This window comes from Python bivittatus, unplaced genomic scaffold (genome assembly GCF_059951505.1).
Source record: "Python bivittatus isolate LINGU-HERP-01145 unplaced genomic scaffold, Pbiv_v1 ctg000480_np1212, whole genome shotgun sequence".
NCBI classification, from domain to species: Eukaryota; Metazoa; Chordata; class Lepidosauria; order Squamata; family Pythonidae; genus Python; species Python bivittatus.
In genome coordinates, this window is record NW_028277075.1 from 106,234,665 (window position 1) to 106,260,971 (window position 26,307).

The 26,307-nt window shown below is 39.7% G+C and overlaps 1 protein-coding gene across 1 annotated transcript in view; it reads right to left on the bottom strand.

Moving 5' to 3' along the window:
* Positions 1–1,355: 1,355 nt before the first annotated feature.
* Positions 1,356–26,307, bottom strand: part of LRP2 (LDL receptor related protein 2) — a 152,164-nt gene continuing 127,212 nt past the window's right edge. The window contains exons 64-79 of the mRNA XM_025174591.2: positions 25,285–25,416; positions 23,848–23,979; positions 20,880–21,023; positions 19,567–19,732; positions 18,234–18,362; positions 17,825–18,045; positions 16,798–16,974; positions 13,815–13,934; positions 10,653–10,743; positions 7,974–8,041; positions 7,692–7,812; positions 6,463–6,592; positions 5,209–5,319; positions 4,963–5,070; positions 3,862–3,933; positions 1,356–2,503 (exon numbers count right to left, since the gene is read on the bottom strand). Coding sequence (XP_025030359.2) covers positions 2,342–2,503; positions 3,862–3,933; positions 4,963–5,070; positions 5,209–5,319; positions 6,463–6,592; positions 7,692–7,812; positions 7,974–8,041; positions 10,653–10,743; positions 13,815–13,934; positions 16,798–16,974; positions 17,825–18,045; positions 18,234–18,362; positions 19,567–19,732; positions 20,880–21,023; positions 23,848–23,979; positions 25,285–25,416 — 2,084 coding nt within the window. The 3' untranslated portion in view covers positions 1,356–2,341. The remainder of the gene's footprint in view (positions 2,504–3,861; positions 3,934–4,962; positions 5,071–5,208; positions 5,320–6,462; positions 6,593–7,691; positions 7,813–7,973; positions 8,042–10,652; positions 10,744–13,814; positions 13,935–16,797; positions 16,975–17,824; positions 18,046–18,233; positions 18,363–19,566; positions 19,733–20,879; positions 21,024–23,847; positions 23,980–25,284; positions 25,417–26,307) is intronic.

Genomic DNA, 26,307 nt, shown 5'->3' on the forward strand with positions numbered 1-26,307 from the left:
TTTTTTTCAGCAGAGTGAAAGTAGAATGATTGCAGGAAGAGAAAGTTCAAGTCTTGTATGAAAAAGTATTAGATTGATCAGCCAACAGAACATAGGAAAAATCATATGTAAAGAAAGATGATGCTGAAAAGATGTTCCAGAGTGGCACATGTGGATAATGGAAGTCAGGCACATGTGAGAATAAATGGAATGTTTAGGAAGAGGTTCAATGTGAAACACAGAATAAGACAACAATGTGCAATGTCTCCTTGGCTATTTAAGACATCTATGGATAAAGGTATAAAGAAAGTTACCCAAAATAAGGGGAAATGATTGCACATATAAGCACCTTTCTACCACTTCATTTTATCAAAGAAAGAGAACATAAAATTGCATGATTTTATGTTAGAGGATTTATGAAGTGTGTATAGTAAAGCAGCACTGATGGTCAAGCATCAATGGGGGTTGAACGTTGGACTTAATACAAATGCCAGCAATCAGTACAAAAGAAATATGTTGAGACGGATTTAGCATATTGAGAAAATGCATGAAGCTTGAATCACAAAACAAATTTAGGAAGGAAAAATAATTAGGTCATGAAGAAGTTGGAGTTGGGTGGAACTGGAGAGACAAGAAGTTTAAAGAACAAAAGGCAATGTACAAAGTGATACATGGATGTGGTGGAAAAAAGGGTGCTTTGCAAGGGCAGAAAGGCGTGGAGAAGCATAGCAAATGACAACTAGATTTTGCTTTCTTTTCCTTTCTCTCTAATTTCTTTTAGCAATTAATTTCTAGTCATCTCCCAGCTACTAAAATAATCAAGTCAATTTGCTTTTGTTAAGCATGCGAGTTTAATACATGTTCTTTGGCTAACTGCCAACTCCAATTTGAATGATTTTCATCTTTGCATTTATAAAAAGTCTTCTTTTACTGGTTTGTATGTAGTTTTAGTACCGTACTCTTATGCTGTTATATTTTCAATTTTCCCACACATTACCTTACAGCAGTGTTGTCCAAACTTGGCCACTTTAAGATGCTGGCTGGGGAATTCTGGGAGTTGAAGTCCACTCATCTTAAAGTGGCCAAGTTTAGACAACACTGCCTTACAGCTTCTGAGCCAGTGCACTACATTCTTTCTCATGCTCTGACAACCTGCAAGGTTTGTCAGACAGCAGGCCAGAAATGAGGTTATTGCTGTCTCTCCATCCTTTTTTAAAAGTCTTGCTTCCTATTGTAACCAATGGAAAAGAGAAAAGCAACTTAGACCAGCACCTTTGTGTGACTTCAGGGGAGAGTGAAAAGGGCTATCATGCCCCAGGATGACTCTGAAGCCTTTAAGACTTCAATCAGATTTTAAAAAAAAAGACAGGCAATGATAAAACACACTTTAGATTTATTCAGCAGCAGCATATTCCAGTTTTCTTTTTCTAATCAAAGTACCTATCAAGGCAACAAAAACATAAAAACAGGGATAGCATTTCACTTTGAAAATTCATATATATTCAAAGAGCAGAGGTCTGGACTTATACATTAATAGTTAGACCAGAAACATGAAACAAAACAACAGGTTAAATATTCCTGGAGTGGTGCACAGATTTTCCTTAAAGGGATCAAATGATGCCTACTAAAACAGTTAAACAGTTCTTTAATCAAGTGTTTTGGATAGCCAGTTACTATCAGTTTTATAAAATATGAAGGACTGGTAAAACTTCAGTCTAGAACAGAATTATTTCACTGATAATCCGGAGAGGTTCTCCAATCAAAAGGTAAACTTTCAATAAAAAATAAAATTTGTGCCATTTTGTTTAGTTTTGTTCCTCAAAACAGTTAGCTATTCATCTTCTATATGATATAAAAAGAGGGTCATTTTTTTCATGGACTCTTGCATATAAAACAGAGAGGAGAGATGCACAGTAACACCAGTGCATATTTAGCAGAGTCTGCCTATAAATATAGTTCCAAAAGTCTTGGCAATTCAGTAGATGGTGACTATGCTCTCCTCTATATTATTTAGTATAATTATTTTATATGGAGGATTTATCCCTAGTGATACGATTTTAGAATATCAACATCAACAACCTGATAATCTTTTAGAAATTTACAAATGTACAGCATATTTATAACATTACTTTCAGAGTGTCAGTGCAAAGATATACATATAGTACACTGTGATAATTGCTCATAAAAATAGGCATTGGCGTGTGTAAAAAAAGAAAAAGAAGAGAACAAGGCATCGTTTTGACACATGTTTCCACCTAAGGCTAAAAATATTTCTTCACAGAAATGTGAGCCATTTTTTCCTTCTGTTTACAAAAAATGTATGTGCAAATGGTTGTGCCTAGAGATTCCCTAATTGAACCAGTTATACAATAGAATCCTCTTTGACTAGGTTGACAGTGTCTTTAAATGAATCTTCAGTTGCTGAATAGGCTAACGGTGGGTCTCTTTTCAAAACAATCTTCTGGGGCAGTGATGGAGAGGAGGAAGGGACACTTTCGGCTTCTCCTTGCTGTTCTTTCTCCATCTGAAATAATAAATACATGGTAGAATAGAGTCATCAGGGCTTCTTATGCTTTGTAATGTGGTCAGTCAGCCACACAACACTCACTCATGTTTGTGCAGCTACTCTATTTGGTTTATTCTAATTCCTGCATGCAGGTATATTCATCCATTATCATTACTTTAACATCCATGTTCGTAGATTACCGCTTAAATGCAGTGTAAACATTTTAGAGCATGAATGAAGAATGAGTGGGAAATTTCTGCAGGAGACACAAGAACGAGACAAAAATGTTGCAGACAAAGGAACTTTGTGAAAAAATGGGTCAGTGGGAAAGTTGAATCTCAAAACTGACAAGAAGACTCTAGGCTGATGAGGTAACAAGAACATTGAAATCTCTGTTCTCTGTAAACTAAAGAATTTGCTGAATGTTACAATTATGTAAAAAGCAGCTGGACAAGGCCCAAGAGATCTAAGTTGACCAATACCAGGGAAGACTTTTGAGGCCATAGGTGTGCCACCAAAACTCTGACCTCTGAAAAAATCCATCATGCCCTGAGAGAAGACCTCTGCTCTATGACTGGTTGTGTGTAAATATCAACAGAGAGTATCTATAATAAATATCTATCTATCATCTCTCTCTCTCTCTCCCTGCCTCCCTCCCTCTAAGTCAGACTTGACCCCTGCACAAGTTCATGAAGTTTTCTAGGCAATATTTTTTGGAAGTGGTTTGCTATTGCCTTCTTCCTTGGGCTAAAAAACAGTGACTGGCACAAAATCACCCAGTTGCCTAATTCAGTACTAGAACTCAGGTCTCCCTGCTCCTATTCCAGTGAGTTAACCAGAAGAACAAAGTAGCTCTCCTTTCATAATTTACACAGAACTGAACCCTTGTATTAGTCTCATGCTTGGAATAGTCAGTATTCCACTCTAATACAGGACTGATTACCCTGGCCAATTTGGGGCCTGGGGGTGGTATGGACAACTAAAAAAAAACTGTGCTTGACTTCGTGCATAGCAATTCTGGGCATAACAGCAGCTCTTATTTCCAGAATTAAAGGCAATGTGTGTCTCCCTGCTCTAAAAGAGGCTCCAGAGCAAATCTACCTTGTTTCCCTGGGACAGAGGGAAAATGGCACCAGTTCCTGAAGTAGCCTTAGTGAATTTTTCTCTCATTTTCTTCAACAAATAGAGAAATTTGCAACACAGGAAGGAGAAAGAATATGGGGGAAAAGCTCTCCTTTTATTTTCCCACTTTTGTAGGGATTAATACATTGCTCAATGACATCCCTCATTATCAAGGATAGAATATTGTAAAGTATCAACAATTTAAAAATTAATATTGTTTTGCTAAGTAGGAATGTGAAACTATACAACCTTACCTCTGAATAGATGGGATTTTCAAAGTTAGTACTTTGTTTCATTTTTCTTTTAAAGAAGCTCCATTTTGATTCCTGAAATATTTTTTAAAAAATCATTTGAAACTAGTAATTGCTTTGGTACAGTGATGAATCAGTAATTCACAAGTGATCCTTCAAAACTTCCTTTGTTGGAAGCAGACAAGGAACTTAGCCCCTCTTATCCCTGGCTATGGTGTCCTGAACAGCCACTGGTGAAAAAGGTTAAGTTAGAAGCAAAAAATTGTGGCCTCCTGCTGTTTAATTTTTGGGAATTTGCTATTAAGAAAACAATCTAAAACAAAGTTTTAAAACAATAACTAAAAAACTCAGCTGCACAATTAATAAATGCCACAATAAAAATCCTTAATAACAAAGTAATACAAAATGAAAATCAGTTCCATCCACTTTGAGCCTTAGTTCTGCCTGTTTCGGGGGTGTGACTCTCCGCACGCCTGCATAAGATTTTGGAGCAATGGAGATGACATAGTTCTGCTTTCAGTGAGTGAACAAGCAATACCCAGAGGAGAAAGGCTCTCTAGTTGATGGGGCTGAGATAAAGATGTCATACAGATAAAGTGAGGCCACGTACCATACGTATCTTACTAATTACAGAAGAATTAAGCCACAGTTTCCAGTCGGGATGCCATGTTAAACTGCATCTTATGTAACTGTCATTTCAGCAGTAAAATCAAGATGACCAAAGATGGCTAGAAGAGGCACTTGGCTTGCTCTCAAACCCAAAACTAAACCAAAAGCTATCAGTTTAAAATTGTTTGTTTTGCGTAAGATCAAACTGAGTATTGTGAAACCCAGGGAGCAAGAAAGGATATAGGAAGAGACAGGGAAAAGATGCATGTGTTAACAGTAAGCATCTTCCTTTCTATATATAAAAAAAAAGATCACACAATGTATCTAAATGATATTCAGCACTGTGGAAGATGTGCATATTCATACACCAAGCATAGTAAGGTACAAAATCTTTCATCTGAGGAAAGTATAAAGCACAGTTCCTCCCACCCCACAACCCACCCTCCCTTCTTCCCATCTGATCCTGCCGTATCTTGCACCACCCCTTTCTGTTACCTGGCTAGTTTCTGTAGTTGCAGAAGGCTGAGCTGCATCAACAGATACAGACGTAGCGTACATTGGATTCTCAAAGTTTTCATTTCCTCCACTAGTGGAAGCAGTTACCTGTTGTCAAAGATAGTTTGGGAGGATTGAAGAACAAACGAACTACAGAACGGTTAAAAGGAAAGGAGATTGGGGAAATGACATGTAAATGGATACTAAGGTAAGGGGGGAGGGGTTAAAAAAAAATCCTCTCCTTACTTTTGTTGGAGAGGCTATCATCACATTGCCAGCTCTGGTGTCTTTCGTTGCGTACATAGGGTTCTCAAATGTAATGGGCTGCTTCCCAGTTTCCAAAGCAAAGTTTTCATTCTGAAAACAATCGTTATAGATTAGTTCAAGGTTGAATTTACAATTTGTAATTCTTTAACGCAATGTATAATAAAATACACAAAAAAAGAAATGCTGTGGGCAAGAGCAGTGCAAATATTAATCTTACATAGATTAACCTTTCAGCTGTTTTTTCTTTTTTAAATAGACTCTTCTGGCATATATTCAGTCTAGCAGGCACTTCGGCACTATTAGGTAAAATTAGGCAAGATTATTATCAAATGAAACCACTGCTCCTGAGTAAGTGCAAACTGACACTTCATAAATCATTTGCTAGGAAAAATAAATGCATGTCTTCTCCAGCCACTGCAACATACCCTGCCAGAGAAACAAGGTCTTATAAAAACAAATAATTGTTTGGCAATAAAAGAGCCAAAGCAATTTCGCTTCAATAGGTACCTCGCCAGACTTCAAAATAATGGCAAGTGAACCAGATACGTAGAACTGTTTAGGTCTCATGGTAGAAAAAGGGCTATATTAGGTGGATAGGGATGGGCAGGGGAGTTCAACCTTGTTTTATATTATGACCTTCCTTTCTGCTCAGTGTGGAATCAACTAGTAAGTAGCACAGGATGCACATTCAGCCTCAGATGGACTTGGGAAATTAGCTGCCCTAAGTTGGCAAGGAGATCAAAGGTATCATTTAAAAATGAGCTCCCTTAATGAGATGTCATGGTAACTGAAACAATGTTTCTCAACACTAATGAGGAAGACCAAATAGGAATTAGTGTTATCACTGCCAAGGTCAAGCCCTTGTTTTGAAGGATGACAGGATTGAGTAAGACTAATATTTCTTCTTTAAATGGCAAGGCAGCAAAAGCAGGAGACCATAAGGCATGAAATCATATTCGTGCGAAGACAGTAATAAAAATTGGAGTTGGTCTGGGGCCCCCTTGCATTGAAAAAACAGTACTGCAGACTAAGGACCTTCAACCTTCTTTGACAGGTAGAAAAATTCCACACTTAGAGTCTTGAGACATGTTATAAGTGCTCTCACAAAATGCTCTCATGGCAGATGATCAATCAGAAGACCAAACTTATGGGGACCAAGAGAAGAGGCTCTCATCTCCTAAGAGGCCAGACTTAAGAGAGCTTCATTTAGAGAAGATTAAAAAACAGTCTTACCATTTGCATTGCTCTGTCAATGGAAGATTCAGCTCCAAAACCAGATACATTAATGTCCATTGACACATCAGCCCCAGGTCGGAAAGTTACTCCATTGCCATTTTCCGTGGACTTTACAAGACTACTTAAACTTCAAAAACAAATTTATTTTTAAGTGACAAAAGACTTTATAATAGAAGTTTTAATATATTTTAATGCATCATTCTTTGAAATGGATGCAGAAACAGTTGTCCATCAAATGCAAAAATAAAACTGAGCTTTTTTTTCTTTTTAAAAGAAAAGGCACCATATTCAGAAGCCTCCATTGGAACCTTAGCTGAGATGACCTCTGTGGTTAGTCAACTGTCTTTGGAGATAAAGAATGCCAGAATTAGCTGATTCTGTATATAAAGGGAAATACTACACTGTTCAATCCTAAATATTTTTACTATCATGCTTGATCAACTGCACATTCAACTGTTGATAAAAACGGTGCACGTCCCTGGTGTATGGAATGCTCCATTGAGTGAAATGTTCCTTAGACAGGTCCTTGGTGCCCCAGCAAGCCCTGCACATGCACTTGTGGTGCTGCCCCTTCCATATGGAAGTTTGAGTATAAATGGCAGGACAAATAAGACTCTACTAGATTAAAGAAACAAATAGCATAGCCCCAAATATGGGGGATGGACAGTTCAGGGGCAGCTAATTGGCAATCAGTTTTTGATGAAGACTTCAGTAAGAGCAATTCAAGCCATCATCTCTTAAGCAAGGACATGTGTTTTGATGTTATGATTCACAAAGGAAAAGATCAGAACTCTCAGTAGAGTGCACTCTTCTTTGCTACAAGGGTGGGCAACAAGTGACTCTCCAGAGTGACTCTCCAGAGATTATTGGATCACTACTTTCATCCCCCGTTATCACTGGCCATAAAGTTGAAGAGTTCAATGACATCTGCAGGACTCCATGTCATCCACCCTTACTTTAAAATAACAGCTAGTTTCAACTCATATGTACGTTGACCTGAATACTGTGGGGCTTTTTTCTGAGTAAATATGTACTGGATTGCACTGCAAAGCATTTGCTTTTGCAAGGAAAAGAGAGAGAGAGAGAGTGCTTGACAAAGCATGAATGGTTTTCTTGCTGACAACAGAGATCATCACAAGCCATGCTTAACCCTGCAGAAATCCCAATGGCTTTGGGGAATACTGTTTCTTGAGACCAGATCAATCTTCATTCCAAATGATACCTACCTTGGAAGTTTGGGAAGGGCAGGTAGCAGAGATCCTGTCCTTCTATAATTGAAAAAGCCACCCACGCCCAGTGCTCCAATGATGATGATCAGAATGACAGTCAATAAAGCAGCCACTGCTGCTACCAGACAAGGAAGAAAAAAAAAAGCGTAAGTGAACAATAGGGAAGCTGCAGCTAAAACTCAGAGGCTGCTTCACCAGCTACTGAGAAACAGGAACTTATTTAAAAGGTTTCAGGCCTCTGACTGATGGCTTAGCACAAAAATACATTTCAAAGCTTACTTGTCCCGGGAGGTATTCCTTTTGATAGGCCCACTTCGCAGTAATTTCCAGTGTAGCCCGAGGAGCACCTGGAAAATGAAAACAAGATGCTTGACTGGAACTGACAGTAGAAAAGTCCGTTGTATTTATTACATTCTTAGGAAGGTTTTTTTTTAAAAAAGAAAGATGGCGTGGTTTTTTAAAACCAATTTCTTGGTAATTATATGTTTCACTGGTAGCACAGACACACAAACACACACACAGAGCCACAAAGCAGCTTGCTATTTCTTTGGAAATGAGCATGCTGGAATGCTGAGTCACAACTGATGGCATTTGGTTTTTCACAATAAAGGGGATTTGATTTCAATGGAGCACCAGTGGCCCCTACAGGTTCAGCTGAATGTAAAAATGCTTTGGTTGTCCAGGTTTTCTTTGAATCTGAATAAATTGCTCTTTGCTCTTTTGGACTTTTAAAAATCACTGAATTCCCAATTCCCATATTTGGGAACTGCTCTTGATTTGTGATAGGACCTGTCAATTCATCACTCCAGATACCTTTAGGAATGACCTATTTAAAAATGTAACAGATGAACAAAAGCTCCATCGGTGTGGGATGTTACTTCCTGAGCAATACCATTCCACTGCCCCTAGCTAACCTTGACTAATCTTGAAAAGCTAAGCAAGGTCAGACCTGGTTAATATTTGGATGGGAGATCACCAGGAAATTCCAGGACGATGGACTAGACTTGATTCCTAGAAGGCAGCAATGGCAAAACTACTTCTTTGCTGTTGCCAGAAAGCTGCACAGATATGTTCATGAAATCACTGACTGGACTTGATAGAACTCAAAGCAAAGTCTCTTTCATTTTACTGGGGTGGGGTGGGTGCATATTAGAATATATCCAAACAATAGCTGACCTCTTCCCCTTTGGCATGCTACTTTACTAGGCACAGCAAGTATTTTAGGTACAGTAAATATTCTATCCCCCTCTCCTAATTTGAAATGGCACAGAATTATAGAGGAACGTAGCAGCGTGAGATTTCTGTTATGAAGGAGTGATTTAAAAAAAGCAAGACATAAATAAATGCAGTGACCAGCTCCTTCAGGTAGCATGTGATCATAGTCACTCTGATCAAAATAATCACACAGGCATAAGGCTTCCTGTGTGAGAGTGGGGCCCAACCTCTGTGGAGCGCATTCCGTGGAGGACTTTTCTGTTTCCTGAGATCCCCTTCAGAATGGTATTGATCACACATCAGTTGCAGAGGTGGCTGGCACATCGCTTACAATCTAAGTGGCAGAGTGGGCTTCCGTTGTCTTGACGGTTCTTTCACTCATTCAGTGCACAAAAGAACTACCTGCCTGTACCACATTTATAGCATATTTACAACTCTCATTTTATTCATTCACTTATTTCATTTATTTAATTCCATTTTGATGCCACCTAATTCCAGCAGACTCTGAGTGGCTCACAACAATAAGAGTCACATAAGAACAACAACATGCAAAGAATCAACTGGGACAAGTACAAAAATAACTACAAAATAATCACAAGAAGCAATCCAAACAACAAAGCAAAACAGAGACTATCTGCCACCTCTGAACCATTTCCTCTTACTACTGGCTATGCCTGATTCTGTTTTTCATAAAGCTACAAAACTATATTTTCCATCATCTTTAACCTGGCTGAAAAGGTTCTGAGAGACAGGCAATCAGCAACATGAAGTTTGGAAAACGTCTCTGAAGTTAGAAAGTGCAATTGGCCAGACTGGGCAGAGAATTGCAGCCCACCAGGCCACATGTGTGTGATTGCAGGGGCCATGTGAGTAGTCCCAGTCTTGTATTTCCCAGCGGCTTCTGCCACCAAAGAAACAAGCTGCTGCTCAGTTTTAAAAGATCTTCCCTCCTTGGCAGTAGGAACATCCCCTTTTCACTCGTTGCCCCATCCCCAGTTTCAGTCACTTGCATTCCTCATGTCAACGAACCTGCCCTTTTCCAATGTGGCAGCTTCTCCCCCTGCCCGTGCCCCTCTCTTGCTTGACATGAGTCATGGAGGCACGACAGAGGGGCACTCCTTCTTCCTCAAGGAGCCTAGATTACGGAAGATTACCCGCAGAGGTTTGCTTAGTCTGCTTTTTGATGGGCAACAAAGACAACATTGCAGGATCTGTTTAGGAACCACAACTACTAGTTCTTGGCCAGGAATAGTTTATGGAAATTTCTTCAATCATCCCATCTCCATGAAATATTGTAATATGATCTGATGATTTCTAGTTAGTGGTGGGAGGGGGAGGGGAAGGAGGAGATTGGATTCTTAATCTTTCTTATTAAACTGCTACTAATTCTTGTTGCTACTTACATTTTGTCTGTGAGCTTCTCTTTAGAAAAAGACATTTTTGCAAGAACAAGTGCCTTCTCTGGGCTAAAGCCTACCATGGGTTTCTGCAGCATTTGTATGCAGGGGCACCCATCAGAGTTTGCTGCCTACATCGGAATGAATGCCACATCACAGCACGGTGCCATAAGCGCCAGTGCTTTAGGGCATCCACCAATGTCATGACACAGGTCCAAAAGAGGTGTCATAACATCGCAATGCTGCTTTCATCATTCTGCCCCCCCTTGCCCACCACACAGACAATGCTGTTTGTACATGTTGTTTGGCTTGTTAAGTTATTCTTGGTCCATTCATAAAGACATACTTGCATTTAGGAAGCTCGCTTTCATCAAAATAGCATGTTCCTCCGTACAAACATCTACAAGCCGGTGGCATTGTTGGTGGAGGTTCAATAGCTATGAAAAATGAAAGACATGCATTATACATATCCCATAAAGCATAATTTATTCACTGCCAATAACTCTGAAGAATTTAAATCAGGATTATTATTATTATTATTACTACTACTACTACTATTTGGCCTAGCCCAAGGTTCTATTTACAGTTTGTTATGTATATATGCCACTTTCTTTTATGTGAGGTTCAGAGTGGTAAGCAATACCTTACGTAAAGATATCTCTACCTTGCCACGTGCCTGTTAATAAAATATAATAACAAAACAGCAATGTCTGAGGTCAGCTGACAGTGAAACTAACCAACAAAATAGCCTTGAATCCGCTATTTTCTTCAGCTAGTGAGAACAGCATCCCCAAGGGGGGGGGGGTCTCTACAAGCAGCTCCCATTGGTAGAAACACGTGTGTGTGTGTCGGTGTGTGTGTGATTTCTGCCAATTTCCACCCGCCCCCCGCCCTTGGCTGTTCCCAGCCCCACTTCCCTAATGTGTCCCTCAACTTTTCAAAGCACATTTTCAGTGTGCTGGGGGAGACAAACTATACTTCTTCCATGACTGGTGTGGGTCTTCCGGGCTGTGTGGCCGTGTTCTGGAAGTTTTGTTTCCTAACGTTTCGCCAGCACCTGTGACTGGCATCTTCAGAGTGCAGGGGCACAGACAGGAGCAGTTCTCTCTGTGCCCAGGGTGATGTGACCCCTTTGTGGGTATTTATAGAGATCTGGGGGGAAAGGGGGATTGGGGGTGTGTGGGGGGTTGGGTTACTGAGTGGCTGCTTGTTTTGGTGTCAGAATCTGTGTATCTTCCTGGGGATTAGGCAGGGTTTTTTCTTCTATTGAATTGTTAACGAGGGGCTGCTGGGGGTGATTAGCAAGTTCATTGTGTGAACTGTTCACATGTCCTCGTGGTTGAGCTGAGTTTGTTGACCTTTTGCAGGCTGTATTTTTCAGGATTGGTAGCCAGGTTTTGTTGATTTTTAGACTCTCCTCTTTTTTATTGAAACTGTGCTGGTGTTTGTGAATCTCAATGGCTTCCCGGTATAGCCTGGTATAGTGGCTGTTGGTGTTGTCCAGTATCTCTGTGTTTTCAAATAGGATTTTGTGTCCAGTGTGCTTGAGAGCATGTTCAGCTACTGCAGATTTTTCTGGCTGCTGTAGTCTGCAGTGTCTGCCCGCAACTGCATGGTATGCGGTATACTCCTGCGGCGGTGAGGGGATCCCTTTTGTCCCCTCACCGCTGCAGGAGTATACCGCATACCATGCAGTTGTGGGCAAGTATACATCGGGGCCACAAAACGCAGCATCCATACTAGGATAAAAGAACACGAAAGACACTGCAGACTACAGAACCAGAAAAATCTGCAGTAGCTGAACATGCTCTCAAGCACACTGGACACAAAATCCTATTTGAAAACACAGAGATACTGGACAACACCAACAGCCACTATACCAGGCTATACCGGGAAGCCATTGAGATTCACAAACACCAGCACAGTTTCAATAAAAAAGAGGAGAGTCTAAAAATCAACAAAACCTGGCTACCAATCCTGAAAAATACAGCCTGCAAAAGGTCAACAAACTCAGCTCAACCACGAGGACATGTGAACAGTTCACACAATGAACTTGCTAATCACCCCCAGCAGCCCCTCGTTAACAATTCAATAGAAGAAAAAACCCTGCCTAATCCCCAGGAAGATACACAGATTCTGACACCAAAACAAGCAGCCACTCAGTAACCCAACCCCCCCCACACACCCCCAATCCCCCCCTTTCCCCCCTCCCCTCAGATCTCTATAAATACCCACAAAAGGGTCACATCACCCTGGGCACAGAGAGAACTGCTCCTGTCTGTGCCCCTGCACTCTGAAGATGTCGGTCACAGGTGCTGACGAAACGTTAGGAACAAAACTTCCAGAACACAGCCACACAGCCCGGAAGACCCACACCAGTCATCGTATGCCGGCCGTGAAAGCCTTCAACAGTACATTATACTTCTTCCATTTTGCCAACAAAAGCCTGCCATGTTTAATTCTTTTTTTAAAAAAATACTTATTTAAAAGCAGACTTAATTCAGGAACATCTTATGCCAGCATACAAGTAAAATAGATAAAGTAAATAATATAAATAAGTAAGTAAATAAATAAATCACCACTGTGTGCAAAGGGATTTTTTTTTTTGAACAATTAATCTTCTGTAACCCATATAAAAAATGGAACAATTAGTACCATGTATCAGACAGAAAACACCATGGAAATGCTTAAGAGAATTTTACAGCACCTGACAGCAAGTGATTAATATAGGAAGTGAAATGCTCAACAGATCTCATGAGAAATGTCCTCTTAACTCTAAATACACAATTTTGCACAATGGAAACATATACATTACATTACATTGTTAATATAGGAGTATCTTGGCAAGCCTCATATTTATGAGTAGGCGTAAACTCTGAGGGTCTTCACACCAAGGAATGGAGCCAGAAGTAACTGGGAGAAATACATGCTGCAATTTTAGTTATAAGTACTGCAAAGTAGGAGTGAATAGTTCTTTGTTAGCTAGGAGGCCACATTTAATGTCTCTTGAAAGGTAAGATCTCACCGAGCAGCTCCTAAGGAAAAGTGAGTGGGTTGAAATACAAATATGGGAGGGCATTTCCAATTTTTTTTAGAAAAGAGTAAGGGTAGAACCATTTCCTCCCTTTCTGAAAACTGTGTCAAACTTATTTTAGGGTTTATATAATGTGTTTTTCTCACTTAGAATGGTGGGAAACTGCATTGCTGCTATATTTCTGGACAGATATAAGGCATCATCATGTTTCTGAATGTTCCCTATGGGGAAAAAGATCCTTATAAATAGAAAATTGTTACAGTGGAAAATATTTGGACTAATATTTTTCTGTCTGATCTCCTGGCTTTTTGACTGCAGAGAGTTTATTTGGAGATACAGTCTAAGAGGCAACTTCCTTGTTCTTCAAACCAAAGTACTATTCACTCATTGTCTTGGTTCCATATGTGCATCAGATTTAACTCAGGAAAACTCTGTCTCTTCTGAAAAAGAAGGATGTTCAGCAACTCCCCTCACCTGCATCACATTCTACTGAGCTGCCTTCGACGAAACGAGCCCCTTGTGGGCAAGCACAGGAATATCCCCCAGGTCTCAACAAGCAGAGGTGGCTGCAGACATCTTTGCATGGATTGGACACTGCAGAGACAACAGAAGATGCAACAGAATGCCTTTCAGAAGACTCAATATGCCAATCAGAGGAACTCACTGGAAACATGGAAGCAGCAAGATAAACTCAGAACAGATACAGTGCTCCTTGGTCTCCTGCACTTGGTTCCAAGATTAGGAACATTCTTTGGCCTTGCATTCCCTTTCCCCTTTCCTTTTTCTCCCTGGCCAGGGCAGGCGTTCCTCCTTCCTTTTCAGTTTTAGAGATTACTATAGTTCATATTACTTCTGCATTGGTGTTTTCATTATTTCAACCCAAGGTATAGATGAGCGAGAAAAAAAGGAACTTTGCTAAATATTGTTTTTAAAAATACTGCCACAGTCAGGTGTCCAATTATGGGAAATTGCAAATCCCAAAGGGAAAGGGACAAAGCTTAAACAAGATGAGAAGTGGAGGGAACAGACATTTGTGCCAAACACTCCCAAGTTAGGCAAGTGAGTGTTACCGTGCCTGCACTAAACTGGTGGCAAGAAACCAGGCACCAGAAGTTCTAGTCTTGTGAACAACATTGTGTTTTACCCCATTTCTATTTAGGGCATACACCCAAGGTTAACTACCAGTTATTTTAACTATATTTTTAAACACATATCCCAATTCCTACCTCCTAAGCGAAACTGCCTTGCCCTACAAAGCATCAAAAGGCAAGGACATAGACGTTTCTATGTCTAGGATGGTGGTGAAGGCAAGAAATGATCTCATTCCTGCCTGCGCCATAAGAAAAATATGATGTGTGAAGGACATATGGCAGTCATAAAATAAAAGCAAGATGCTTCCTCTCTAGCTTGTAAGCAGCTCCTTGCACAATTTGAGATACCCAGTGCCATTCTTCCTTTTAGCCTATTTCTGAATGACCAAAATAAGAGACACTGACATGGATAAAGGAAGAGACACGTGGATGGCCAATGCTCCTCAGGAAGCAACCTCAGGTACACATTGGGTTACTGTAACCACAAATTGGTGATCTGGGAGACCACTTCTCCCTGATTATGTTTACCCATCCCATTAGGTCCAGTAGAAGAGCCACGTTCCAGGTCCCATTTATTATGGAGTGCCATTTGGCAGGGCCCAGGAAGAGAGCCTTTTCTGTTGTGGTGCCTGTCCTTTGGAACAACTTCCCCCAAGAGATTACACTGGCTCGAGCCCTGTTGGCCTTTCGTAGCCCTTAAATACTTGGTTCGGTCACTGGCCCTGAGGATCAGGAGCTGTGGCTGAGCCCATACAATGGCTGTGTTGATTTGTTATTGATGAGTTTGTCTTTACTGTGGTTGCTGTTTATCTGTGTTTGGCCATTTCTTGTTTTTTATGCTTTTTTTTTTTTTTAACTATTGTTAGCTGACCAGAGTCATGAACTTGAGATGGGCAGCTATATAAATTGAAATAATAATCAGTTGAAATAATAAATAAAAAATAAATAAATGGTGGGACACAGTGAAAGAATTAATGTTGTGCCATAATCTGCCTTGCAATTTCTATAGGTTTTCATTCCCAGAAAAAGATGCTTCTATTCTTCTACCATATTCTTAAGATGCTTGAGAGTTCATTTCAAATTTCTTTTGGTGGTACTTTTGAGCTTATTTTATTGTTGAAAGTGATGAAATGTCCAAGGGCTACTGATTTTCTTTTTCAGTTATACATATTTCCATCCCTCTGAAACCTCCCTAGCTGCTGATCCTTCCCAGCGTAAAAAAGGTCATGACCTCACTTGGAAATAATGGAAGTGTGAAAAGCCCAGGAAGTTCTTGAATGAAAGAAAGTTTATTCACATACACTTCAGTGCTTTGGCCACCTTCTTATCAGTAATTGCAAGAATGTCAGATTCAACCCATGCAAATTTCACCCAAATTATCTTTTCCTGGAAAAGAAATTTTGAGAGCTTAGGAGGGTAGAAAGTTGGAGGTAAAACTTAGTCGTTTGTTCCTTCCTTCCTTCCTCCCCCCCTGAGTTGTGGGAGCTCTGGCAGGAAGCTATTGGTCTTCTTGAAAAGGTAGAGCCAAATACTGAAGGGGATTTGCAAACTGGATGGTTTTTTTCCCCTCTGATGGGTGACTCACATTCTTAAAATTAAGAACTGATGCGGGGGGAAGGGAGCAGAGAGAGATAGAGAACTGATCTGTGGTTTTTGATCTTATGTGGCTTATTTGAACATGAAAAGCTCTGCTAGATGCTGCAGTCCTTAATACAGGAATGTTTCCTTGGAGATGCTGGAAGAAGTTTGTAGGAGAAAATAGAGTCTTTGTGGAAGACTCTACAGGATGGAAAAGACACCCCTGTCTTTGAAAACTATCTCCCCTTCTATTCTTCACAGCAAAGCCTGTGTAGATGGAGGGAGACTAGTCAGGGCAAGAATGGGGCACCAAACAATCATAGCAAGAAGGCTTGAATTTCACATCACCTTGCATGAACCTGTGATTTGGTCCACAGCCACCTGAGACTTGGAAAGAGAGCTAGGAGAGGCCAAGCTTTTGTTTTGTCAGGTGTTTTCTCTGCCCCTTCAGTGTATTTCAAAGAAAGAGAGCAAATTACATAACCTAACATCAAAGCCAAGGTTCACACATCTCTCTAAGCCACAATGTGGTTTGTCCATTTGTAGCTTAGTGCACTGTGTGAACTCAGCCAGTCATGGCTTAGCAAACCATAGTTAGAAAAATGAACTGTGAATCCAGTTAATATCCAACTGCTAAATGCCTCAACCAACTCCAGTTTCAAGCTGTCAGAAGCACTGATATCAACCATGGAGACATTTGCTCATTAGCAGAAAATGATTCATTTCTTCAAGTGCATCATGTTTGTTTGGGTATAACAACGATTAATACATCAAAAAGTGGTCATTACCTGACTGGTTGCATCTGTGCTGGTGATAGACACGGACTTGAGTGAGCCATGGGTTTATAGTCAACACTTTGACTTTTTCTCCATTTCCAAACTTGTCTTTTTTCCAGACTTCTCCTCTTTCCTTAGATATCCAGTACAGATGGCCCTCGAAGACATCAAGGCTATAGGGGTTGCTGACTTCATGGTTAAATAAAACAGATAAGTTAACAGCAAAGGCCAGCAACACTGTTATTCTAATTAATATTATTACTGAAACAAAAACATTTTTCTCTTATCATTTTTCTACGCATAGGCAGTTAAAAGCTTGTTTAAATGCATGTCAGAGTTTTCTTCATAAACAAAAACAATTTCTGCTTAAGTAATGGAGATATTATGCTACTCATTCTGTCTTTCCTATTTGAAATTAATGAATGATCCCCTTAATCCTCAGAGCAGTATCAAAGCTTCTCCCATTTGCCACCATAAAAGTTTCCCTTGAACAGGCTCCAAATGTCTTGGGAAATATTTTGAAAAAACATTTCAACCCATGTGAATTTTCATAAATTAGCATTATTTTTTGAATTCGACTTTTGGTGATTTCATGGATACATCCATGTAGCTTTCAAAATATGTGATTGCCATTTTTTAAAAACTTCCCAGTATAGTCTAAAGTCCTGGTTTCTTGGTTGTTTCTCAACCAATGATTACCTGTCAGCCTTCTGACATAGTCCATACAAGAAGAATACCCAGAAGTACTAGCTCTAACTTTATTGTAAGGTTACATTAACAAAATCTTGCAAGTCTGAAAGTACATCTCTGCCCCCTTGTCTTTACAGTCCAAGAAACTAGGAGGGCTCCTTCTGAGATGTTTGCCATGCCCCCATTGCTTTTGCGGGCTAATCTGACTCTTATCTGACTGTTGTCTAGTCTTTGGCTCTTCCTCCTGTCTCCCAAGGTCATTCCGACATACCATTACACTACCCAAGTCTGATTTGCTCAGCATTTTTGCAGTCAGTTAAATTCAGCTGGATGCTGTTAATTTTCATACCTCCGTGTAAAATAATTTTCCTATCCGTTCCATCAAATTTCATAGATTCAATTAGATTTTCCTTCTGGTCACTCCAGTAGATCCTGTCACCATTCAGATAATCAATAGAAAGACCAGTTGGCCAGCCAAGGTCCTCAGAGACCAGTGTTCTCCTCTGCTGTCCATCCATCCAGGCACTTTCAAGTTTTGGTTGCCTTCCCCAATCTGTCCAATACATTAACCTAAAAAAGCCAAACAAGCAACTGTTAAATATTTAGTACACATTTTGAAAACCAATCTAGACCAGAGGGAAAGGAGAAAGAAATCTTCACCAAAAGAGAATCCCAGACTTGTTATGTAAATGCACTATTTCATATTGCTTACTGTTCCAGTTAATTAAATCAATTCTTACAATCTTCAAAATACTCACCCAAGTTTAGGATTGACAGCAATGGCTGCTGGCTGGTCCAGCAGAGAATAGATTAGCCATTTCCGATACCTGCCATCAAGTTTTGCCACCTCTATTCGGTTTGTCCCAGAATCAGTCCAATAAAGGTGCCTAATTAAGAAACAAAATGCATAACTTTTGGGTCATGTTTAACATTAGGTATCCAAATATTGAAAAATGAGACAGTGGGGTTTGTTTGGAAATAACAAAGAATCCTTATCTTTGCTTATCGCTCATGAGAAATGTATTCATGAACATTGCCTGAGTATCTCAGCTGCACTGTAGCTGCCTATTGGAATGGCTGACTCAAATAGAAAGTAATGTGGATGCTAGGCAAACCCAGATTCCATGTTTACCATTTTCCTACCAAAAACCAGAATCTGAAGCCAATCTTAGTCTGAATTTGTTAGGGAAAAGACATGTCAAAGTCAGACTTGGGATGTGGCAAGAAACCTTTTTGATTAGTTTAGCCTTTCAGTCCACAGCATGATGACCGTGGTGCCCATGCAGCCAATGGGATCCCCTTGCTTTCCCTGGCTTGTTGCCATTTTTTTAAAAAAAAGCTGTAAAGAAAAGAAAATGTCAGCTGGCAGGGCCCAGGAGGAGAGTCTGCCCCCACCCTTTGGAATATTCTGCCCCCTCAGAGGTATGGTGGGCCCCTACAGTTTTCCAGAAAGGACTTAAGACCTGGCTCTGTCAGCTTACATGGGGTGACAAGAGTTGTAATCAATCCTGGGGTAGCTGGCACCCTGATGACACTCCCTGAGCTGTTCACCAATTTTATCATCCCTTGGAATTTATTTATTAATTATTTAAGATTTTTTCATATTGTACTTTAACTGATTTTATCTCTTCTGTAAGCCGCTTGGAGTTGCTTTTTAACGAGATGGGTGGTAACAGATTTGATATATAAATAAAATAGATAAATAAAGTGTGAGCATTTTTATTTCCAAGAATGCCTCTAATCCCTATGCATTCCACATAAACTTTCTTAGAAAGCAAAAAATGACGGGTGGCTACATCTCAGTGTTTTGTTTGAAAATGAGACCATCTGCCCAGAAACAGAACATTAATATGAGAAACAGGACACCTTGTGAAAATGACAGAGTTTGGGATCGAGGGAATGGCAGGCATCATTCTTGTAGACCAGGGTTTCTCAACCTTGGTAACTTTAAGATGAGTGGACTTCAACTCCCAGAATTCCCCAGCCAGCATGCTAAATTGCATGCTAAAATTCAACCAGATTATGGCGTTACAATTTCCTGTTAACTAGAAATGATTTCCTGAAGCACTTCAGTCTACCTTTTGAGCTTACCTGCCAACCCAATCCACAGCTAAACCAACAGGACTGACCAAGTATCTAAGGTTCAGGTCAACTTCTTTCACAGGATTATTTCCACTGCTTTCAAATGTGGGGATATAAGCACGTTTGATGGAACCAAATTCTGATCCACGTCCAAGAATGCTGTAGTATATAACACCTAGGAAAGTTCAGACATCTCTTTACATTGTCACTAAAAAAAATTGTTTACCTGGCAATACTGGGTCTCTAAGATCCCAAACATGGGATTGGTAGAACTCGGTTCACACATTGTGTTAATGCATACATTGATTTCTTTAATTTTGATCTAGCATCATGATTTGTTCAACGAAGTATGGTTTAACAATCCTGACTTAACATGTTTGAATAAGATCACCGTGTGATTCTGTTAGGCTAAGAAGAATTGACGTAGGGCACCCAATCAAATGCCTTTTGCTAAACCTCCAACTTCGCTGACTATTTGCAAAATACTCTCAGGCTTAAACTGTAGCAATGGATACGTATATCTGTCACCCATTTTGTTGTATTTAGGAAACATTGGGTACAACAGGGCAGGTCATGGTTTAAAAACATACGAACGAAAGATCAGCACTGCTGAAACTAAGAAATTTAATGTCTGTATGCAGAAACCCTTTGAACTGTTTCAAAAAGGTATGCTATCTTGGAATAACAACAAGAATTTTAACAGACACCTGGTAAAAATTAACAAACTGGAAAGCTTCTCTTTAGAAATGGGTAACCTAGGTTGGGAGACTTCCCAATTTTTAATACAGTTATTCTTCCTGATTAATACTTGGTCCTTGGGAAGTCTGCTTACTAGATGACCAAAAGTACACTTCTCAATATTTTCTCCTAACGCTGCTTTAGCAAAATCTAAACCAAACAGCCATGATTCCATCCAATGCTAAAATCATGGCTCCCTAAATGACATTTGCAAGGGAAAGGAAGAGCTCAATCACTGGTCCTTGCTAAATGGCTTCTTCAGGTATTATATATGGCCAGACTGGAAATGGAGGAAGCTGACAAGATGGGTCTCTGCTTCCTGCAGGCAAGCTTATTGTATTTAACTCTACTTTGCAAAGTGATTCATAATATTAAATTTCACAACATTCTTACAAGATAAGCTACAATTATGTCTATTTTATAGATGAGGAGCTTAAAACAATGTTACATGCCCATAATAAATCCATGAAAAACAGATTCTCTCGGACTGAAGAAGTTACTTCTCTGCTAGTAAGACCCTTGTTTCCTGCTGCTATTTCCTTGAAAAGAATCTTCTGTTCTAATAATCAAAAGCTCAGACATACTTAGGCCAATTCCTTCAGGATCCCAATGATAGTCTACTGCTTGAATGTGCTCCTCATTTTCAATATAGTCTGAGTATTGTTCAGATGACATGTTGTATCTTCGAATACGGACATTATCAGGCAGAAGTAAGATTGGTGGGTTACCTAAAAAAAATAATTTGCTATTGGAGCTCAGCAATTCAAACACAAAAAGAATTTTTAAAGCATCTGCTTGTAATTGACTTTCAAAGATACTTAAAGTATATTGGTTTATAAGATGTAGCACAGTTATCTATAAAACTCAGAGGCTGTTTTTGGTAATACTTATTCTAGTGTTAAAACGTTTTCCACATTATAACCTTCTTGTTATCTGTAGATAAACTTGTTAGTACATTTTTGTAATTAGGGCTGTAGAATCAATGGCACTCCAGATGTTGACTGACACCTTGTATGTGTCTCAGCTAGCCTGGCTGATAGGGAAGGATAGTGAGAGTTGCAATTTAGCAACCTCTGGAAGGCTAATGTTCTCTCCCCTGTTGCAGATCTTTGAATTAAGGGAGTCATGTGCTAAGATGATCTGTTTTAATTTAAATACAGTGAATTGTTTCACTCTGTCTCTTTGATTCCTATGCCATCTTACAAACAACTTTAAAATTGGCCTCAATTTCAAAATCCCCTTATCACTTGGTAAGGACAATAAGTGCTTGAGAAACAGGAATATAACATGTCCCAGGATTAATAATGGAGGCTTGAATCCTGGCCCTGGACTAAAATAATTTCCATCTCAGGATTTCCTGTTTTAAATGGAGATGGCTGGGGGAAGAACTGTGTTAATTTATATACTAAACTACACACAGAGACCTGTAGCACGTTCAAGACTTAATACATCTTATTAGGGCATCAGCTTTCACAAGCAGCAGCTCATCTGGTTCCCTATTGTAGACCTTTGAATATAGAGCGAAACACCCCTCTTCCTCTCTCTGTATTTAAAGAGCTGTTGGAAGCTCTTTGACATTGTCCCATCCTGGTGTTGATGTGGACCTTTGTGTTGATACTGTATGTCCTTACTGGAACATCTCTCCCTTTCACGAGGGGATATACCAATGCCCAATGCACCACCCTCAGCTTCAGCCCCTCAACAGCAGTAATAACTTGGATGGGGACCACGGCCTTGGACTGAGTAGGACTGAAGATTTCTCCAGCTGGTCAGGTTGACATCTATGGTTAACTCCTCCCCAGTCAATTCTCTGACCGGCATTCCTCCTGTCAGACTTGATGGTTCTAGCCACCCCTGCAAGGAGCTAGGCACCATGTGTGGGTTTCTCAGGTGCAGCTGGGATCTGAAGGCTAGTTATTTGTGGAATGGGAGCGGACACCACTGAAATGATCTAAAGTGAATGTGTGCCTACGGTACTATGTCTGAGGTTGCTACCATAATTTCCTACAAACTTGCCAGTGCCATGAGGGATTGTCTCCTGGAGGCTAAAACCTATTGCATTCTGCAGCTTGAGTAATTATTCTGGGATTAGGAAGAGCTTACTCTCTTTCATGTTGATCACAGTCTCAGGCACAGCATCTTTTTGGAGGTGGCAAGTGAGCTCTGTTTTGTATTCATTATAAAGGTGATGCTGCTTGCTACCCTCTCTCTTGAGGTTGCCTGATAAGCAGATTCAGGAAAGTATAGACAGTGAAGTCCAGGAGCCTTTAGATGACTTATCAGAGCTGCCATCATCTTGGTAAATATGCTGGGTGCCAATGCTAGCCTGAAGGGAAGATCTCTGAATTGGTACTGCTCTCTTTCATACACAAAGCTTAAGGACCCTCCAGTGTGCTTGTCTGACAAGGGTGTCAAGTAAGCATCTGCTAGGTCTATGGAGGCTAGCCAGTTGGCTGCTATGATGGCCTCTGCTGTGAACCTCCATGTATCCATCCTGAACTTCCAGTTCCTGACAAACTTGCTTAATGACTTGAGGTTCAGTACTGTTTTTCAAGCCCTGTTCCTCTTTGATACTGTGAAAAGACTAAAGAGCAGCACAGACTTCTGTTCCTAATCAGTACCTCTTCTTTTGAACTCATTTCCAGTAGATGGTCTGTTGCTCCCCTCATCCTTTGTAATTTCTCCTTGTTCCTCAAGATAGGAGATTAAGATTTGTCTCTTGACTTTCTTCTGAATTTCAGCACACAGTTCAATCTCTATCACTCATCTGACTTTGCAAGTAAACCCTGAAGTATGCCAAAAATTTTGCAAGTGTCCTCTCACTTGGGAGAGAGCTGAAAGTGTCAATTTGAGGAATATTTCCTTTGAAATTTGTCTCTTCACCTCAACTGTCTTTGTCATGTCTTTGGTGACTATCCTGAGGACCCCAACAATTATATCAGACTCTTTGACAGTTGCCTCAAATGGAAAGTAACTCTTTCCAAACAAATCTTCTTTAGCAAGATTTATTGAGATGAAAAGGATGAGGTTACACAAATTTCAGCAACTGGACTATTTCATAGTTAGAGCCAAGGGAATACTCCCTGGAAGGAAAGGAAGCAGAGGTGAGGGGAAATCCTCCTCCTACAGAATGGAGAGTTAAGACTGAGGAGGAGGAACTAACCTTTACCAGATAGCCAAAAGATTTAAGCCTGGCCTTCTTAATCCTTCCCTGTCAGCTCCATCTTCAAGTTCCTTAACACCTCCCAAAGCCCCCACTAAAAAAAAAAAAAGTCTGAAAATTCAGCTTGCCCGCTCTGGTGGCATACAGCATCACTAATCATGTCTCTGCCACAAACAAGCAGAAAGACTAGAGTGAAAATCTTGCCCACCCTTGGGCAAAAAATATGATTTATTTTTTTAGCTGCAACTTGATTGAGAAGATAACTGCAAAATATATTGATAACTTGAGAAAGTATTGAAACCATAATACGAAGAGAAGTTTGTTTCAGAAAAAAATGTTCAAAATAGATAACCTTTTGAGGAAATTAATGGATTTTTAGCTGCTCTTACCACTGGCTGCACATTGCCTTCCCTGTTGATCCCCAACAGATCGAAATCCCTCGGCACAAAAGCATTCATAGCTTCCTTTGGAATTCTTACAAAGCTGTGGGCATGTACCGAAGATTTCACATTCATTGATATCTGAAATCAATGATAAATAGAGTTTTCATTTTTGTTTAGAATAGAAAATAATTCCTTTCTTGAGATCTTATTTTCTACTATAATGGTTGCAATCTTTGGCTCACTTTGATTTCATTTTAAGTCCAAGCCAGACAAATGACATTGGGTTTGCATCGGCAGCATCCTTCCACTAGAATCTCTTCCCCACACTCTTCAATAGTCATCTCAATTTGTGTTGTTTTTTAAGAATAACAACAACAGTACAGCAACAATATCTTAAATTTATATGCCACCCAACTCCCAGTGAATCTGAGAGGTTTACCTTGACCTTAATTTTTTTCCTTTAGGCTCCATTCTACTTTCCCTCTTTACTACTGATCCTCCTCCTTCTCTTATTTTGTAAATTTTCATAACAACTGTGTTCACAAGACTTTACAAACATGATTGCTGATTCCTGCCTTATAACCTAACATGTTTGAGAACAAGCCAGGATATTCAGTTTTTAGATAATGGCATGTTAAGCCAACCATTTTTATTTGCTTAGCTGTGTGCATGAGTGAAAATCAGTAACACCAGTGTAAACTACCATCCTAGTTTACCATTCCATGTATATCTCTTTACATAGTGAGAATCATAATACAGGCAATCCTCACTTAACAACCACAAGTGGGACTGGCAACTCTGTTGCTAAGCAATGCAATTGTTAAGCAAGACATCACATGAATGTGACGGACTTACAACCTCACTTTCACTGTGGTCATGACCGTGACTTGCGATTTTATTGCCAGCTTCTCCATTGACTCTGCTTGTTAGAAGCCAGCCATGAAACGCACAAATGGTGATCACCTGACCATGAGGATGCTGCGACGGTCGTAAGTACAAGGACTGGTCATAAATTTACTTTTTCAGCACCATCATAACTTTGAATGGTTGCTAAACAGGCAAGTAAGTAAGACTACCTGTAGTAACAGTGGCAGCAACAAAACTGTTCATTTGAATGGTAAACTGACATTGTATCACAAACTCTTCTCAATAAATGAGTCTTCAGAAGAGTCATCATTGAAACTGGCTGGATTCTAAGTATCGAACTTAAGGTATGGCAGGCTGGGAGAAGTAGAGGATCAGAGACAGTAGCAACAGCTATCTAAAATGTTCTGTGACATAGGATTCAGCACTACAAAAAACAATCCCACCTTGTTTTTAAAGCAGAACTGGTTAAGAGAGGTTTGGAGAAAAAGCACAATATATTATTGTTAATTTGATGATACAAAGTAACTGATTGCTGATCATTTGTAAGGTAGAAAACAAGGTATAGATGAAAACTACCATCACAGGTATTTCTGTTCAGGTCACTAGGGCTGTATCCAGGCCTGCAGGTACATATAAAGCCTCCTTCATTTAGGTTGGTACAATTATGTTCACAGATATTTTCAGCACATGTTCTGCCTGTTCCAGGATCTTAGAGAAAAAGAGGGGGAGGGGGAGACATAGTTTTGATCAGTAAGGCAAAAAATTTACTGATTTCTTTTTCAATTTTTTTCAAAATGCAACCTAACTTTGAAATCAAAAATCACAAAGCAGGTTTGATTGAAAATGCCATGATTACTATGGTAGTAGTTTTGTGGGTGATTGCTATTATTTGGGGGCAGAAAATAATTATGGCTATTTTAAAAACCAGTCATAATTATGCTTTACAAAGAAGCCATCCACTAATTGTGAATCCTTTTCAAAACAGCTTTGTATGGATTCACTTTAAGGGTTAACACACATACCAAGCTGCTCCATACCGATGATGCTAAAAGGAACAGGGGAGATTCAGACTGCCTTTTAATGTACTTTGTGTTAAATTGTCATCATCAAAACAATTAATGGAGGAATTCTTACTGATGTTGATGGGGAGCGGGCTGTAAACTTTGACTTCTCTTTTTTTTCTAGCAATATATTTTTCTCCTTTTTGTTGATTCTATTTTTAGTTACCATGTTTACAGACCACCAACTCCAACACAGCAGGGTGCAAAGATGTCAAATCCATAAAACCACCATAAAATATCCCATCAATACAAGACCATCCCCGATAACAGGGCTTTATTATCATGCCTCAAACATCTGAGGCTCTACAAAAAAAATTGGTGTTCACTCTATTGATGCCACTGGGAGAAAAATCTTTGAAAGATTTTTCAAAATTTGATGTACAGCACTGTTTTACTGTTTCTATTGGAGAGATGACTTCTCTCAATTTATATATAGACTGCCATGACTATATTTTTGCTATTGCCCAGTAGTTACGCTCAATAATGTTGATTAAAAGAAACAGTTTTTTTTAAATCACTGGCAGAGTGAAGATTCTTC